This window comes from Chenopodium quinoa, unplaced genomic scaffold (assembly GCF_001683475.1).
Source record: "Chenopodium quinoa cultivar QQ74 unplaced genomic scaffold, ASM168347v1, whole genome shotgun sequence".
Taxonomy (NCBI): domain Eukaryota; kingdom Viridiplantae; phylum Streptophyta; class Magnoliopsida; order Caryophyllales; family Amaranthaceae; genus Chenopodium; species Chenopodium quinoa.
This window is the reverse complement of record NW_018744062.1, coordinates 242,698-259,839: the sequence shown is the minus strand read 5'-3', so window position 1 is coordinate 259,839 and position 17,142 is coordinate 242,698. Positions and strand designations below refer to the sequence as shown.

General features: G+C 40.5%; 1 protein-coding gene across 1 annotated transcript; it reads right to left on the bottom strand.

Annotated features, from left to right (window-relative positions):
* Positions 1-14,362: 14,362 nt before the first annotated feature.
* On the bottom strand, positions 14,363-16,360 carry LOC110690767. The gene has a single exon (XM_021867659.1). It carries the CDS (start codon positions 16,358-16,360, stop codon positions 14,363-14,365), a length of 1,998 nt encoding a protein of 665 aa, XP_021723351.1.
* Positions 16,361-17,142: the final 782 nt, after the last annotated feature.

Sequence of the window (17,142 nt, the reverse complement as noted above, 5' to 3'; positions counted from 1 at the left end):
TGATGAATAGAAGGAAAGGAGATCATAACAACTTCTCATACTTCTAATTCTAAGGATTTTGAAATTCTTGTACATTTCTATGTTGCTGATTAATTGGGTGGATTAATTAAAGCATATGGTACTCATCTTCTCTCTTTCTTTCACTATTATTAATTGCTAATTAATCATAATTTCTTCAATGAATATAGTTCTTGCTATTGTTAAAAAGTGTGTTTAGTTTCTTGATCCCGGATTAAGCAAAACCTGAATGTGATCAATGCTTGAGTTGTATCTTTAAGTTCTCCAATAACTAACCAATTGACATTGCATGGTTAATTGATTGTGTTTATGGCAATACTAGATTAAGAATAATTGGTATTGTTATCCTCTCATTGAATTCTCCTCATACATAAGTAGTTAGAATGAAGGATTAGGAAGTTAGAGTATTGAGTTTAATTTTAATAAGTTGTTTGATTCCATGAAAGTAGATTTGATAGTTTATTCGAAATATCATTGACAACTCAAATGAGATTTTTGGGACTTATAGGGAATATTTTTCTTCGTGTCATTCGAATGATAAAGTAGGAGAAGAAAATAATTGCATTGGTTGTATCTGTGGTGATGCTAGCTTGGATGTTTTATTATTATTATTATTATTATTATTATTATTATTATTTTTGAAAACCACGGAGCAATATATTAATTAATCAAGGGATAAAACATCCGACAAAATGTACGGATTAACCTCACACGGGAAATGGTTAATCCACACTTGCTCCACACCGAAAGGAATAATTTTAGCTAGGTGATGTGCAACAAAATTGCCATCCCTTTTTACATGATTCCAAATAACAAGATCAAAAGAAGAGGTAATAGAGAGAATGTCTTCCAACAAGGAGTCCAACTCGGTCAAGTGTATAGTTGCTTTCGAAAGCCTGGAGATGAGGGACAGATTATCTGATTCAAATATCAGCTTCTTGTAACCAAAGCTTCGAGCAAGCCTCGCAGCAAGTAGTAACGCTTTGCCTTCAGCCACGATCGGGTCCCAGTAGCTGCGTACCCTTCGTGTGGCAGAGAACAGCACCACACCTTCCGAATTCCTCGCCACAACACCTGCACCTGCCCAGCCAATGTTACTCAAGGATGCATCACAATTTACCTTCACAAAGTCAGAGGGAGGGGCCTTCCAAATCTTGGAGCTGCGATGAACAGGAGGTCTGCAAATTCCCCCATAGACCTTCGATGAATACGCGAGAATATCAGCAGCAAGGCGTCTAGAACGCTCAATTAGAGTGCGGTGATCCACCTTAACCCCATTAAATACCTTATCATTCCTTCTATTCCAGATTTGCCAGAGCAAAATCGCCCCAAGATTACATTTGTTGCTCGAGTTTTCCTTCCATTCCACCACCAAATCTGCGAAGGGGATGTCTCCTTTCCACATGAGCTTCTCACAATCAGTTTCCCTCCATATATCACGTACAACATAGCAATCGAAAAATGCATGATGCATAGTTTCGGGGATGTTTGGGCACCAAGGGCAATGCTTATCCTCTGTCATGTGTCGATAATTAAGGTAATCCTTCACAGCCAGGGTACCAGAGCAAGCTCTCCACATGAAATGCCGAATCTTGGGAGTGACTTCAAGACCCCAAATTGTAACCCAAGCTCTATGGTAAGCATCTAAATCACATGATTTCCCTAAGAAATAGGCTGTTTTTACCATATACTCACCACTATTTGAGAATGCCCAGATTAGTTCATCACTCGGACTCCGAAAGCTAAGAGGAATGGCAAGGATACATTTAGCATCACGCTCATTAAAGTTCTCTAGGATGAAATCATACCTCCACTCCTTCGACTCGGGGTCAATTAAATCACGCACCTTCGAGACCCCAAGAATGACGTTCGAAGTAATGTTGCTTTCATATTCATCCGCCACCCAAGCCTCGTTCCAAATATTAATACTCTTGCCATTTCCCACCTTCCAAATCAACCCATCTCTCAATATGGACTTCGAATTCCAGATGCTAGACCATGAATAACTCCCAGACTGACCAAGATAAGCCCCTAAAAAATCAGAATTAGGAAAATATTTGTGAGACGTGACTCTCCCAAATAAAGAAGAAGGGTGCTTTAAAAGTCTCCATGCTTGTTTCCCGAGAAGAGCAAGATTGAAAACCCTCATGTCACGAAATCCCATACCCCCCAAACATTTAGGATAACATAACGCATCCCACTTGATCCAATGAACAGATTTCTTTTGCTCTGAACTCCCCCACCAAAATCTTGCTGTCATGGAGTGAATATCCTCAACTACCGAATTCGGAATTTTGTAGACTCCCATTAAATAGGTTGGAATTGCTTGGATAACCGATTTAATGATCACCTCCTTCCCCGCATTGATAAAAGTTTCTCTTTCCACCCTTTCAACTTTTTCCAAAGCCTGTCTTTAAGAGCATTGAAAATAACTCTCTTAGACCTTCCAATTATCGTCGGGATCCCGAGGTACTTCACATGTGTCTCCACCTTCTTCATCCCCAAAAGATCAACAAGTTCCTCTTGCTTTGACTCACACACGACTTTGCTAAAAGAGACCTCCGATTTCTCATAATTAATTTTCTGCCCGGAAGCTGCTTCATATGTGTTGAGAATTTCAACTATCTTTGAGCATTCCCGTCGGTTGGCTCTTGCAAATAGCAAACTGTCATCAGCAAAAAGGAGATGTGAAACACTCGGGCCACTCCTACTAGCTTTCGCTCCATGAATCTCATTTTCTTTAACCGCTTTCCTGAGAAGACCAGAAAAAGCATCTTCCACCAAGATAAAAAGATACAGAGATAAAGGGTCCCCTTGTCGAAGACCCCTAGTCGGAGCAACGAGACCCCCTACTTGGCCATTAATAATGAAAGAGTAAGACACCGTTGAAACACATGATATGATTAGACTCACCCAGCTTTTCGCGAACCTTAGTCTGCATAAAAGATCTCTCAAAAAATCCCACTCCACCCTATCATAAGCCTTGCTCATGTCAAACTTCAGACCAATGGTACCTTTTCTTCCTCTACTTCGTTTCTTCATTGTGTGAAAAATTTCCAAAGCTATCAAAGCATTGTCTGTAATTAATCTCCCTGGCACAAAAGCACTCTGATTTTCCGAAACTAGTCTGGGAAGGAAATTCTTTAGCCTCATGACAATAGCTTTTGACCCCATCTTATAAAGCACATTACACAGCGCAATAGGATGAAATTCCGAAATCAATTCAGGGGACTTCACTTTCGGAATTAAAGCCACATTGGTACCATTAACACAACTCGGGGATATAAAACCATGCAAAATATTACAAACAAACCGAGCAACATCATCACCAATAATATGCCAGAATTTTTGATAAAAAATAGCGTGCATACCATCTGGGCCCGGCGATTTGCATGGTTTCATCTGAGAAAGAGCAGCAAAGATGTCATCCTTTGAAAACGGCTTGAGCAGTTCTTCATTAATTTCACTCGAAATCACAGGATCAATGGCTTCGAGCACCGTCTTTCTGGCAGTATCGGATGGCAAATCTGACGAAAATAGGCTGTTATAGTAGCCTACTACTATCTCCTCTATGCTCTCGTCATCTTCCTGAAGGATCCCGTTCCCATCCTTTAGCCCTTTAATTGTATTCTTTGCCTTTCTATGTGAAGCTTTATGGTGAAAATAGGAGGTATTCCTATCCCCATCTTTAATTTCTGCAGATCTCGACCGAATGTACCAATATGCTTCTTGTTTATCATGGAGCTCACCTAACTCTTTCTCAATTCTCATACATTCCCTTATCGACTCCTCAGACACTTCTTCTTCTTGCGTCAATTTCAAAATCTTCTCCGCATCTGTAATTTTCTTCCCAAATCATCAAATTTTCCCCTACCCCAGCTAGAAAGGGAAAGAGCCATCGAGCAAAGCCGAGCCCCCATTCCTTCTCCTGTAGTCATATCCCAACACTTGCGCACCACCTTCTCACAGTCCGGGTCTAGCAGCCACCCCGTTTCAAACCTGAACTCCTTTTTCTTTTTCTTTCGTTTCTTTTTGCGCTGAGTACGAAGCTCCAATAAAATTGGATTATAGTCAGACTTGTATCTCAGTAGGTGTTGAGCCGAAATTCCAGAAAAAATTGTCAAACCAAGCCGAGTTGCCAATGAATCGATCCAGCCGCTCTCTAACTCTAGTTTCAACTGTCAATCCTTTTTCCCACGTATACCACTGCCCAACATAGCCAAGATTAATCAACTGGCAGTCTTGAATCACACTTCGTACCCCGCCATAGCTTGTCTCTCACAATCAGAAGTTCCTTCCCTCTCCTCGTAGCTTAAGATTTCATTAAAATCTCCCCCAAAAAGAGTTGGAACGTGAGCCTCATCATAAAGTCGTCGCATAAGTTCCCAAGTTTTGTGCTTGTTTCCAGCTTCCGGCCACCCATAAAATACCAATGAATCTCCAAGTACCCATAGAAGAACTAACATCCCCACAAATGTGGTTATTAGAGAAGGAACGGATCGTCAGAGGAGTGTTATTCTCATTCCAAAAAATACATAACCCACCCGATCTCCCTACACTACTAACACCGAAGGAGTTAGTAAAACCAATCCTACTTCTCAAAATCTCTGCTTCAGTTTTATTCAATTTGGTTTTTGACAAAAAAACAATATCCGGGGCAAACGAGGTACAAAACCTCTTCAAATTCGAAACTGCCCAAGGTTTGCCCAACCCCCGACAGTTCCAACAAATAGTACTCATTGGGAAGGGCGGGGTTGGGTTTCACCAACCTCCGCCAAAAAAGAGATATCTGAAATAACCCCAGGGACAGTTTTCACTTTTTTCCCAGAAGGCAAATCCTCCTTCTCTGCAGTCACACTTATGTCAACAGCTTGTCTCTTCAAAGTCTCCTTGATAGTGTTATGCTCAAGAGAAACTTTCATTGGGTCCCTAACTAACTTCTTCCACTTTTTACTAGGTGGAGCAATATTCTCAGTTAAAGGCTTACTCAAAGTCTTGCTAGGTGGGTCCAATACATTGCCAAACTCCAAAATTCCACCACTTGCTTCAGAAGAAACAAACAAGTGCATAGAATTCTCACTACAATCCATATCACAAGTTTCAGAAGTACGAAGAGCTTCATTATCATACACACTTGGAACCTCATAGCCACTACTACCCTCTGTATTCTTCTTAACTTCAGCATTTTTTATAAGCAGTTGCTCTGTCTCAATAATAGGTGAAGAGTGGGTATCAAGGTTCTACTCTCCACCTGTAGAAAAATTAATTTTTTAGCTGCTCCAGCGGGCCCCGATCGGATGACATCCGGGTCAGAATAAGATGGTCTACGAGAGCTCTTCTTTGTAGCCAAATTTTCCTTCCACTTCTTCATTCTCTCCATATCAGAGAGTGTCACTTTAGCCTTTTTGCGGGGAGAAGCTCGCAAATAAGGGCCAATGGGCCATATTGGTACACCGTAACCCTCCTATCATCACCTTCCACAGCAATACTTTGACAATCTCTATCAGTATGTCCTAGTCGTCCACAGTAGAAGCAAAAATCGCCAAGTCTTTCATATTTTATGTCAAGCCACTTAGTCTTTTCTTTATTAATGGCAATCATATTGTTTCTGCAGAAATCCGACAACCCGAATTCAGGATCCGAAGCTCGAGTATATAACCCGTTCTGCTCCTATCGGTCAAATAAGAACCTACACAAAGAGAAAAGATGAGTTAGCCCCGGGGTGAATCCGGGGATAACCACTCCAAAGATTAAATCAGTAAGTGTTTATAGAAGAGAAGTGATTTAGAGAGAGAAAGTAGTGAAAGAGAGAGAGAGAAAGTAGTGAAAGAGAGAGAAAATATATTAAAATGCTACCTTGTTTATGAAGTAAAATCGGATTATTTATATGTTTACTAGGTGACAGATGGCAGTCTAATAAGTAATGTAATTTCTGCCACGTGTCAATTGTGAGCGCGACACGTGGCAGCTACCTATATGCTGATATGTCTACTTTATAGGAACGCCGATATTAACAAAGGCCATTTATGGATCAAATTCAATTCGTATGTCGGTATGTCCAACCATATCGGCCCATTATGATTTCCGTTATGTAGACATTTCCCCATACAACTAATATCGACCCATTATGATTTCCGTTATGTAGATATTTCCCCATACAACTAGCCCCCAAGTGAGGACGTTCGATCAGATGATCTAACGTGGTCACTTATTATTATATTTAGGCTGGGAGCGAAAAAACTTCGTTTTCCCCCCCCAAGTAAGGACGTTCGATCAGATGATCTAACGTGGTCACTTATTATTATATTTAGGCTGGGAGCGAAAAAAATTCGTTTTTCCCCCCAAGTAACCTTGTTTGCCGTTAGCAAACAAGGTTTACTTTAACTATATTCAAGCTGGGAGTGAAAAAACTTCGTTTTCCCCCCAAGTAACCTTGTTTGCCGTTAGCAAACAAGGTTTACTTTAACTACATTTAGGCTGGGAGCGAATAAACTTCGTTTTTCCCCCCAAGTAACCTTGTTTGCCGTTAGCAAACAAGGTTTACTTTAACTACATTTAGGCTGGGAGCGAAAAAACTTCGTTTTTCCCCCCAAGTAACCTTGTTTGCCGTTAGCAAACAAGGTTTACTTTAATTAAAATGGTTTTAAATTTTAAGCGGGAAAATTATATAAAGTAGAGGACACGTGTTGATGATCTAACGATTTATTTTTTAAATTAACTATTTATGCTAACCGTTAGATTTCTGACTAGGTGTCGTATCAAACGTCACCTTTTCAACTTCCTTTTTAACTTCTCTCTTTTTTCTTTTTTTACTTTTCACATTCACACTTCATTCACTAAAAATTGCGAATTTTAGCGGAGAAGGCTTTGGGATAACCGCAATTGGGTCTTGCTGGATTTTTCGCATTACTGAAGCGTCTGATATTTTTCTTTGCGTCATCGTTGCCATCAAGTAGCTGAAGGTATTTTAAAGATTTCAATTTCAATTTGCATGCGTTGGAATACATTCGCTGTTTACCCATTTTTTAATTTTTTAGTTGGTTTATTAAATGTCCAATAATAATTCTGAAGAACAAACCCCCCTTAGTACTGTTAGGCGGCGTCTTATTAGGTAGTCTTTGGTAAAAGATCTCGGCCATAAACAAAGTGGAGTTTCGTCTTTGTCTGATAATATTGACGATCCTTTTCAGCCGTTATCAGAGATAGAGCAAAAGGAGGCTTTTTATCGCCATAAAATACTAGTGGATTGTGAAAAGGCACGACGCCCTACAAACCCTAACATTCCCGAGGAGGTTGAGGTTCTTGAAATTGAACCTGTTAGCATCCGGTATCATTTGCGGAGTTTTGCCGATAAACTTGATTTTAATCAATACGGAAGTAACGTCGGAAATATTAACATCAAAACCTTTGATATGCCGAGATCTAGGCCGACTGATAACCCATCTCAGACCGCTGAGGCTGAACCAAGCTCTAGGCCTGAGACAAGTAAAAGGCCTGGCCAAGCACAAGTTATAAGCTCCTCTAGCTCCGAGTCTGAAAGAGATTCGAAATCTCCTGTTCATGATTCCGCTATCAAATCTGTATTAAATGATGATGATGATAGCGATGAAGAAGTAAATCAAGGTGGCAACGCTGAAAGCCCTGAGAGAGCCGAAATGATTGATATAATGGCTCAAGTTACTCATGAAGAAAGTTTAGATGAGGAGTATGAGTCTGAAACTGATGAGGCTGATTTCCGACAACCTCTTATCTTACCTTCTAACAGTAAGGTCGCTGAAGCTACTGTTAGCAAGGTTTGGTTGAAATTAGCCAAAGAAAAAGAGTATTGCCGTAAGGCAAAAATATTTTACGGTTTGCCGGATGGGTATGAGTTAATACTCCCACCACCTTCTGCCACTGTTCTTGATTGTCCTGATGGTCATATTGCCGTTTATGCTAAACACTTTGAATTCGGCCTCCGATTTCCTCTCCATCCTTTTATTGCTAAAATTTTTAAGGCATGGAATGTATGCCTGGTACAAGTTACTCCTCCTACTATTCACGCTGTCATTTCCCTGATTTGGGTGTTGATATATAAAAATTTTCCGTTAACCTTAAATTTGTTTAGGAGGTTAATAACTTTGAAACGTGACGGAAAATCTGAGGGTTGGTGGTCGTTGTATACGGCCTCTCACAAGTTTACCGTAAACCCTAAGCTGTCAAGCTGTAAAGGTTGGCAGGATAAGTTCTTTTTCATGAGTGTCCCGGAAGATTTTCCTATCAGGAGAACTTTCTTTCGGCCTCATCCTCATTTCGGCCATATTGCTGAAAGAGAGCTTGGCCCTCAAGAACAGAAGGCCTGTGATTACTTTGATGCCGTTAGGGTCAATATTGATGGAAAAACTCGTGTTGTTCCGAAAGTGTGGCTGCCAAATGTAAAGTACATTTTGAACAACGCACCACTATCTTATATCAGTTTATGTCGGACTAACAATTATGGTACTAACCTTATAAATTATTGTCATCTTTTATATTGTCAGTATTTACGCATTAATATAGTAATTTTGTTTGTATTACTTATGTAGATATGGTTTTCAATGGTTTATACTTGTTGATAATCTTTGACATGTAGGCCCGCACAAGTTGGACAAGACAGCCCTCGGCTTATCATCTGACGGCAGAAGAGTGTTGTTCCGTTTTCCTCCATCTCCGAGACCGGCATTAGAAACCTTCACTTCTTTCTGCTCGCGTGCCCCTACACGTAATCCTAAAAGAAGAGCAGAAGAGATGGATGACGAGAATGTGAGGAGAAATCGGCGTCTGACCTCGCTGGCTAACAGACGCGGTGGTATCGTTCCTTCCATTTCTACAAGGAAGGAAGATGGGCCGGAATCAAAGCGGTCAAAGACCGACACTGAACAACCAAAGGCTCCATCGCCACCTAAAACTTCTGCTCTCGAAAACGCCGATAAGGCGTTTGAAGACTTGACCGCGTCTCCTATTCCTCAACAGGTAATGGATTTGGTATATAAAAATTTACTTGTTATAACGGCCGAAAATAAAATTATTATTATATTGCTATCATTATTTTTATTATTTTTTTACTAACTCATTGTATATTAGGAAACCGTTCCCATTTCTGCTGAACCTCAACAGGTTGGTCCTGTTATTTCTGACGTAAGTGCTCCCGGTATCACTTATCGGGGCGAACAGTGGATCGAACATGTTGAAGGAAAGATTCTTGATGAGGTTCTAAATAGAGTAAGGGCTCCTGAGGGTCGTTCTCGTGATCAATGGCGGCCTGAAATGGACGTCTTCCGCAATGAGTCCATTTTCACTGATGATCCACTTCGAGGTGGAAATCTGGGATATCGGCTGTTACGAAATGTTTCAACTCCTGTTGATAGGCCGTCTGGACAGATCGGCCTAGTTGCAGCTCAACACACGCATGATCTAATGAGGGTATGCTGTTATTATCCATTTTTTTTTTCTTAAAACACCTGGCTTATTTCTTCTACATTGTACTTGTTTATAGGCAGTTGCTTCTGGAACAGAGTTGGTTGAGATGTATAGGTTTTATCAAGATAAGTATCATCAGAACACGTCTAACCAACAATCTCTGGAGACAGCTTTGAAGAATGCCAAAAGGCTCTTGATGGAATTAAGGTGATAAAGGCAAAAGATGATGCCGAATTGGCTACTCTGCGCTAGAAAGTTGAAAACATGAAAAATCTTGAAGAGGAGATAAAAGATCTTAAATCCCAGCTTGAAGATAAGAACGTTGTAAAGGATCAACTTTCCATTGTACAGAGTGATCTTTCTAAGGCTAAAACAACATCAGCAGCTTAGAAGGTCAGCTGCAAAAAATAGAGGCCGATAAACCTGGTATACGGAAAAGAGCGGTTAGCCGTTATTTGTCATCGGCTGAGTTTTGTAGTAGATTACAATATCGTTTTGATGGTGGTTGGACTGCTGCTCAGAGGTGTGCTGCTCATGTTATTGGTCTAAAACAAGAAGACTGGGCTAAGATTGAAGCAGCATTTAATAATGATGCTCACAAGACACCTTCTGGTTTTGAGCAACAAGAGTTCTCAGACGCAGATATCTTTAACCTTGCTCCTTCTGATGATATCGGTGTTTCTGATCCTAAGATTTTGGATTCTCCGGAACCCGAAAACAAAACAGCTTAAAGGGGCGGGCAGCCATCACCATCATCTTGTGGCTCTTGTATTATCGGGCCTTACTCATTGTAATTTCTTTTTTGATTATGTAATTTTTAGAAAACTTTCTTTTGACAATGTTGTTTTATCGGCATATACCCTTTTGCGGTGATGTCTGTCGATCTCTATTTTAGCTTTGCCAAAGAATTTCTTCCTTCACGATGTTATATTTGTATACCTATTATGTGATTCTCGTAAACACTACAACTGTGTTAGTTTTAACTTCTATTTAATTTCTATTGCTTTTAATCACTCATTTCGGAATCAATTTACTTTAAATAATTCGTCCATTATACTTATAAGTATAATGATACCGACATAGCCCCCTATTAAAGCTGTAATATCAGGTTTATATCGGGCATAGTATAGCCCCTCATTCTTCCCCGCATAGTGCAGACATCATTTTCATGATGTATATACTTTCACAATTTTTTATACATACGGCGGTAGTTTGTTTTATAACTCATTGGTCACTTGTGCAACTATACAACAGTTTCGCAAGTACCCTTATCGGCTATCATGTTCTAGCTGCGCCTCATATTGGCGCATACTAAATAGTGATTTGGCCGGGATATTATATTGAACAACAACCTCGTTATTTAACGAACACAACTGATCAGGTTGTGAGAGCGTTATCATCACGGAAGTGGTTTTTAGCTGTCCATCCCAATTAACAGTGATCTGTTAATTGGAGGATGCCTTTAAACTTAAATTGTAGAGTAGATCATTGTTTTTGATTTTATTTATCACTATTATCATACAAAATACTTCGATTGTACCTTTATATTATACATAATATTTCTTAAGAACTGCAGTATTCCAGACATTCTTCAGCGGCTTTCCGTCTTCAGTTTCTAGATAAAATGATCCTTGCATAACCATGTCTCTTATTCGATATGGACCTTCCCAGGTAGCCGTTAACTTTCCATCTTTATTACCCTTTCCTGTTGCTGATGTTCGTCTCAATACTAAATCTCCGACCTCTAACGGTCGGAGGTTAACCTTCTTATTATAAGCTCTTGACATTCTGTTTTTGTATGCGGCCGATTTAACTGCCGCTTTTTCCCTTACTTCTGGCAAAAAGTCTAACTGTTGTCGCAATAGTAGATCATTTTGCTCTTCACAGTAATGCTGTATTCTGAATGTCGGCAGACCGACCTCGGCTGGTATAACGGCTTCTGTTCCGAAAACTAAGTGGAAAGGGAATTCTGCTGTTGCTTCTTTAATTGTTGTTCTATTTGCCCATAAGATCTCTGGAATCAAATCTTCCCATAACCCTTTGGCATCTTCGATCTTTTTCTGTATTTCCATTATTATCTGCTTATTAGCTGCTTCTGCCTGGCCGTTCGATTGCGGATGACAAACTGACGCATATGCAAATTTGACTTTGTAAATTGTTAACAAAGTTTTTACGGGCTTGCAGTCAAACTGTGATCCGTGATCAAAAACCATTGCTCTCGGAAAGCCAAATCTTGTAAAGATATTTTTCCAAATGAACTTTCTAACTTCTGCTGCCGATATTGTTGTTACCGATTCTGCTTCGATCCATTTGGTGAAGTAATCTACACCCACCAGTAGGAACTTTCGATTTCCAGTTGCTGACGGAAAGGGACCAACTATATCCATCCCCCACTGCGCAAACGACACCAGATTTAATATCGACGTCAAATCATTTGGTGGCCGGTTCAGGATAGGTGCAAACTTTTGATATTTTTCACACCTTTTAACATAATCGGAAGCATCTTCATTCATTGCTGGCCAGTAATATCCTCGTCTCATTATTTCTCTTGAAAGAGCTTGTCCTCCTAGGTGATTTCCGCAAGTTCCTTCATGAATCTCTTCAATTAGCTTTGTAGATTCCTCTGCTGTTATACACCTTTGTAATGGGAACGAGAACCCCCTTTTATAAAGTTGGCCCTGGTACAGTATGAACCATACACTATTTTTTTTTATTTTCCGAGCTTCTTCTTTCTCTAACGGCAAAGCCCCTGTCAGTAAGTATGTTAGAATTTTGTCATACCATTGCCCCCCCAGCTGAATACATTGAACTTCCTTTGCCGATTTATCTATACTTCTCTGTTTCAGAACTTCTACCATAACAGTTCTTTCCAAGTCATTAAAACTTGAACTGGCTAGCCTTGCTAGAGCATCAGCCTGGGAATTTTGTGCTCTCGGCACTAATTGAACTTCAAAATGTTACAGCTGAGCTGTAAGCTCATTTATTTTTTCCAGATACTTTATCATCGCCAATTCTCTTGCTTCATACTCCCCACGAAACTGACTAGAAACCAATTGTGAGTCGGTTTTGAGGACTAACCTCTTTGCTTCTGCCGCTATAGAGAGCTGAATACCCGCAATTGCTGCTTCGTATTCAGCTTCATTATTTGTAGCTTTGAATTTAAACTTTAAAGCATACTCAAAAACCTCTCCATTCGGGGCTGTTATCACAATACCGGCTCCAGATCCCATTGAGGTTGCTGAGCCATCTACTGATACCTGCCATGTTCCCAATTCTTCCTCTTCATCATTATAAGAGGTTTCTACAACAAAATCTGATAGGGCTTGTGCTTTTATTGACATCCTGGGTTTGTAATACAGCTCGTATTCCGATAATTCTACAGCCCACTTCAATAACCTTCCCGATGTATCCATTTTCTGCAATGATTTTTCCAATGGATGATTTATAAGAATTTCTATTGGATGTGCATCAAAATAAGGTCGTAATTTTCTAGCAGCAATTACGACAGCAAAAGCCATTTTTTCAATCACTGGATATTGTCGCTCAGCAACATTAAGGATATGACTGACAAAGTATATCGGCATTTGCTGTTTGGTCCTCTTAACTATCAGGACTGAGGCCACTGTTTTTAGCGATGCCGATATATAAAACTGTAAGTATTCTCCTGGCTCTGGCCGTGCAACTGTGGGGAGAGACTTCAAATGGTTTCTTACCACCTCTAGAGCATCAGCTTGATCTTTCCCCCATTCAAATGTCTTGTTTTTCCGTAAAACTACAAAAAACGGAAGTGCTTTATCTGCCGATTTGCTGATGAAGCGCGTCAAGGCTGCCATTCTTCCTGTCAATCTCTGAATGTCTCGAATTGATTTAGGTTGTTTCATTTCGAGAAGAGCGTTAATTTTATCTGGATTTGCATCAATGCCTCGCTGGCTAACCATAAATCCTAAGAAATTTCCAGATCGGACTCCGAAAACACATTTTTCTGGATTGAGCTTCATCTGATATTGCCACAAAGTTGCAAAAGTCTCCTTTAAATCCTCTATGTGATCTTTTTTCAGCTTGCTTTTTACTATTGTATCATCTACATATACTTCAACATTTCGGCCCTTCTGATTTGCAAAAATTTTATCAACCAGCTTTTGATATGTCGCACCAGCATTCTTCAGCCCAAACGGCATTGCCTTGTAGCAGTATACCCCGGCTTCTGTTATAAAAGTCGTTTTAGGCCTATTCGCTTCATTAAGGCTAACCTGATGATATCCAGAAAATGCATCTAAGAAGCTTAGCATTTCATGGCCAAAAGTCGAGTCTACCAACCTGTCTATTCGAGGTAACGGATAACAGTCCTTAGGGAAAGCTTTATTCAGATCCGTAAAATCCACGCACATCCGCCATTTTCTGGTTGGCTTTCTAACCATTACAACATTTTCCAACCATTCTGGATAAGTACACGGTTCTATAAATCCTGCCGTTAACAGCTTGTTGACTTCAGCTTGAATGGCTTCAATTTTTTCTGTGGAGAAGTTGCGCTTCTTCTTCCTTACTGGTCTGAACCTTCGGTCCACATTGAGCTTATGCTCCATCACTTCTGGGTGTATGCCTGGAATATCACTTGCCGAGTAGGCGAATACATCCGCATTTTCTCTCAACAAGCTGATCAGATTGCACCTCATTTCAACGTCCATATCAGCCCCCACCTTAACTGTCTGACTTGAATTTCCTGGTCGGAGCTCTACTTGCACTGTTTCACCTCCTGGCGATGGTCTCGGCATAGTTTTCGGCCTAGAATCAAAATTTTCCATCGACAAATCTCGCACTGTTGGTTCTCTTGCCCGCTTAGGGTTGTTTGGTACTTCTCCTTTCTGCCCCGGATTTTTTAACGCCGTGACATAGCATGACTTTGCCATCACCTGTCCCCCATGTACCTTTTCCACAACCTCTCTATTTGACATATAAGCAATATTAAATGATAAGTTGATACTACTGCCTGTATGTCATGAATTATCGGCCTTCCCACAATTGCATTATACGCCGACGGTACATCCACTACTAAAAATTCAGCCATCGCATCTCTTGTCGTTGTACCGTCTCCGAGTCTAATAGGGAGAACTATACTTCCTTCTGGCCTCACTGTTGAACCGTTAAACCCAATCACCGGATATGATACCGGCGTTAAATATTGTCGGCCTATCATCAACTCATTGAAGACTTGCATAAACAGAACATTTGCTGAGCTTCCTCCATCAACTAGAACCCTTTTCACATCGGCCCCATTAATCTTTGCTATTAATACAAGGGGATCATCATGAGGAAACACTATTCCTTTTGCATCTTCTTTGGTGAAGGTTACATTCGGAATTTCAGACGGCTGTGGGCGATCAGCAACATCTAATGCATTAACAATGTGCCGATACTCCGACAGGTGCTTCCGTGCTCCACTTATGGTTCCTCCGTGAACTGGTCCACCAGTTATTACATCAACTCTTTTTCCAGTAGATGACGGTGGTTGTCCGCCTTCCCCCTGTCGGTTCACTTGACCTTGTCTTTCTGACCGGTATTCTATCTGTTGACGTTCTGGTTGCCTATATTGTTGTTGCTGACTTTCCCCAGATTGCAACCGATATTGCGTAAGGTGCCCCCTTCTTATTAATTCTTTGATATTATCCTTCAACTGCACACAGTCCTCAGTGTAATGCCCTACATCCCAGTGGAACATGCAATACTTCTTGGTATCCCTTCCTTTTGCTTTCATCGGCACAGGTCTCACCCATCCTTCTCGGTTCTGATTTATAGAATATATTGCAGCCCTTGGTGCATTTAGAGGCGTATACGAATTATATCGCATTGGTGCTTTGGTTCCTCTGACCTCTTGGCGGCTTCCCCCTCTTGCTGCCGTTGGGTTCCTTGACCTTACAACCCTTGAAGATCCCCCTTTCGACATAGGGTGAATTCTATCAGTAGAACTTATTCGGCTGCTTGTCTTCATTAATTCTTCACTCTTAATATAATTATGAGCTTTATTAAAAGCTGCGGCTAATGTTGGCTGATTTTTTCGAGTTAGGTATCTCTTGAATTCCGAATCATTCAGACCATTCATTAGTGCCATGACTGCTATCTCCTGCTGCAATCTTGGAATTGTATTGGCTTCATTATTAAACCTCCTTATGTAATCCCTTAAAGATTCATCTGCTTTCTGAGTAACAGCCATTAACTCTCCAGAAGTTCTCTGCCGAACACTATTACTGACATACTGCCCTACGAACATTTCGGCTAACTGCTGGAAACTGTGAACTGCTCCATTTTCAAGATTATTAAACCAATCGGCTGCTGCTCCAACCAAAGTAGTGGGAAACACCTTACACCAAACGGCATCAGAGTTGGTGTATAAAATCATGTGACCCTCATACGAGGTTATGTATCTTCCTGGATCTCCCCTACCATCATACCGACATTTCGGCATTTTTATTTTCTCCATTGGTTGATCAAGGATGATTTGTGCAAATGTTGATGCCCTCAACTGAACTACTCTTCGCCCCGCTCCTTGCTGGAAAGTTCCCGTACTCTCGTCCTGAGCTGAGGATCGAACCTCTGATTCCCTAGGGGTTTGCTGGGATCTTGTCGGCGACCCATCATTCCGGCGTCTTTGCGAACTTCCAGCCTGGTCAAATTGATTGCCATGAGCTGTAAAAAGCATCCCTCCTCCATCTTGGGTTGCCCCTATTTCTTTTCTTTTTCTGCTCATAACTGTCATTACCCTTGCAGCTGTTTCCAACTCTTCTGATGTAAATTCTTCCATAGGGTCTATATCTGCCGTAGCCTGCCTTTCAGGGGTTAACGGCATATGAAACTCATTACCCCCCAACGTATGAGTCTCATCCTCGATCTGAATTTCAGGATCAGGCATATTTTATATTATTTATATTATATATATATATATATATATATTTATATTTATATTTATATTTATATATTTTTATCGGAAAGTATAAGGCTCTTTCAGGCGATAGAAGCTATTAAGTAGCTCCCCTCCTTCTAGCGCCAACTGTTTCTGCAGAAATCCGACAACCCGAATTCAGGATCCGAAGCTCGAGTATATAACCCGTTCTGCTCCTATCGGTCAAATAAGAACCTACACAAAGAGAAAAGATGAGCTAGCCCCGGGGTGAATCCGGGGATAACCACTCCAAAGATTAAATCAGTAAGTGTTTATAGAAGAGAAGTGATTTAGAGAGAGAAAGTAGTGAAAGAGAGAGAGAGAAAGTAGTGAAAGAGAGAGAAAGTATATTAAAATGCTACCTTGTTTATGAAGTAAAATCGGATTATTTATATGTTTACTAGGTGACAGATGGCAGTCTAATAAGTAATGTAATTTCTGCCACGTGTCAATTGTGAGCGCGACACGTGGCAGCTACCTATATGCTGATATGTCTACTTTATAGGAACGCCGATATTAACAAAGGCCATTTATGGATCAAATTCAATTCGTATGTCGGTATGTCCAACCATATCGGCCCATTATGATTTCCGTTATGTAGACATTTCCCCATACAACAAATATCGGCCCATTATGATTTCCGTTATGTAGATATTTCCCCATACACATACAACCCCTTCTCAAGGGCTTTCCAATGTCAAGATCAATTTTAATTCTCATAGATTCATCCCACCCCAAAGGATCAGATCTCA

Coding starts and splice junctions, on each gene's coding strand:
- LOC110690767 (XM_021867659.1), bottom strand. CDS start 16,360: ATGCCTGATCCTGAAATTCAGATCGAGGATGAGACTCATACGTTGGGG.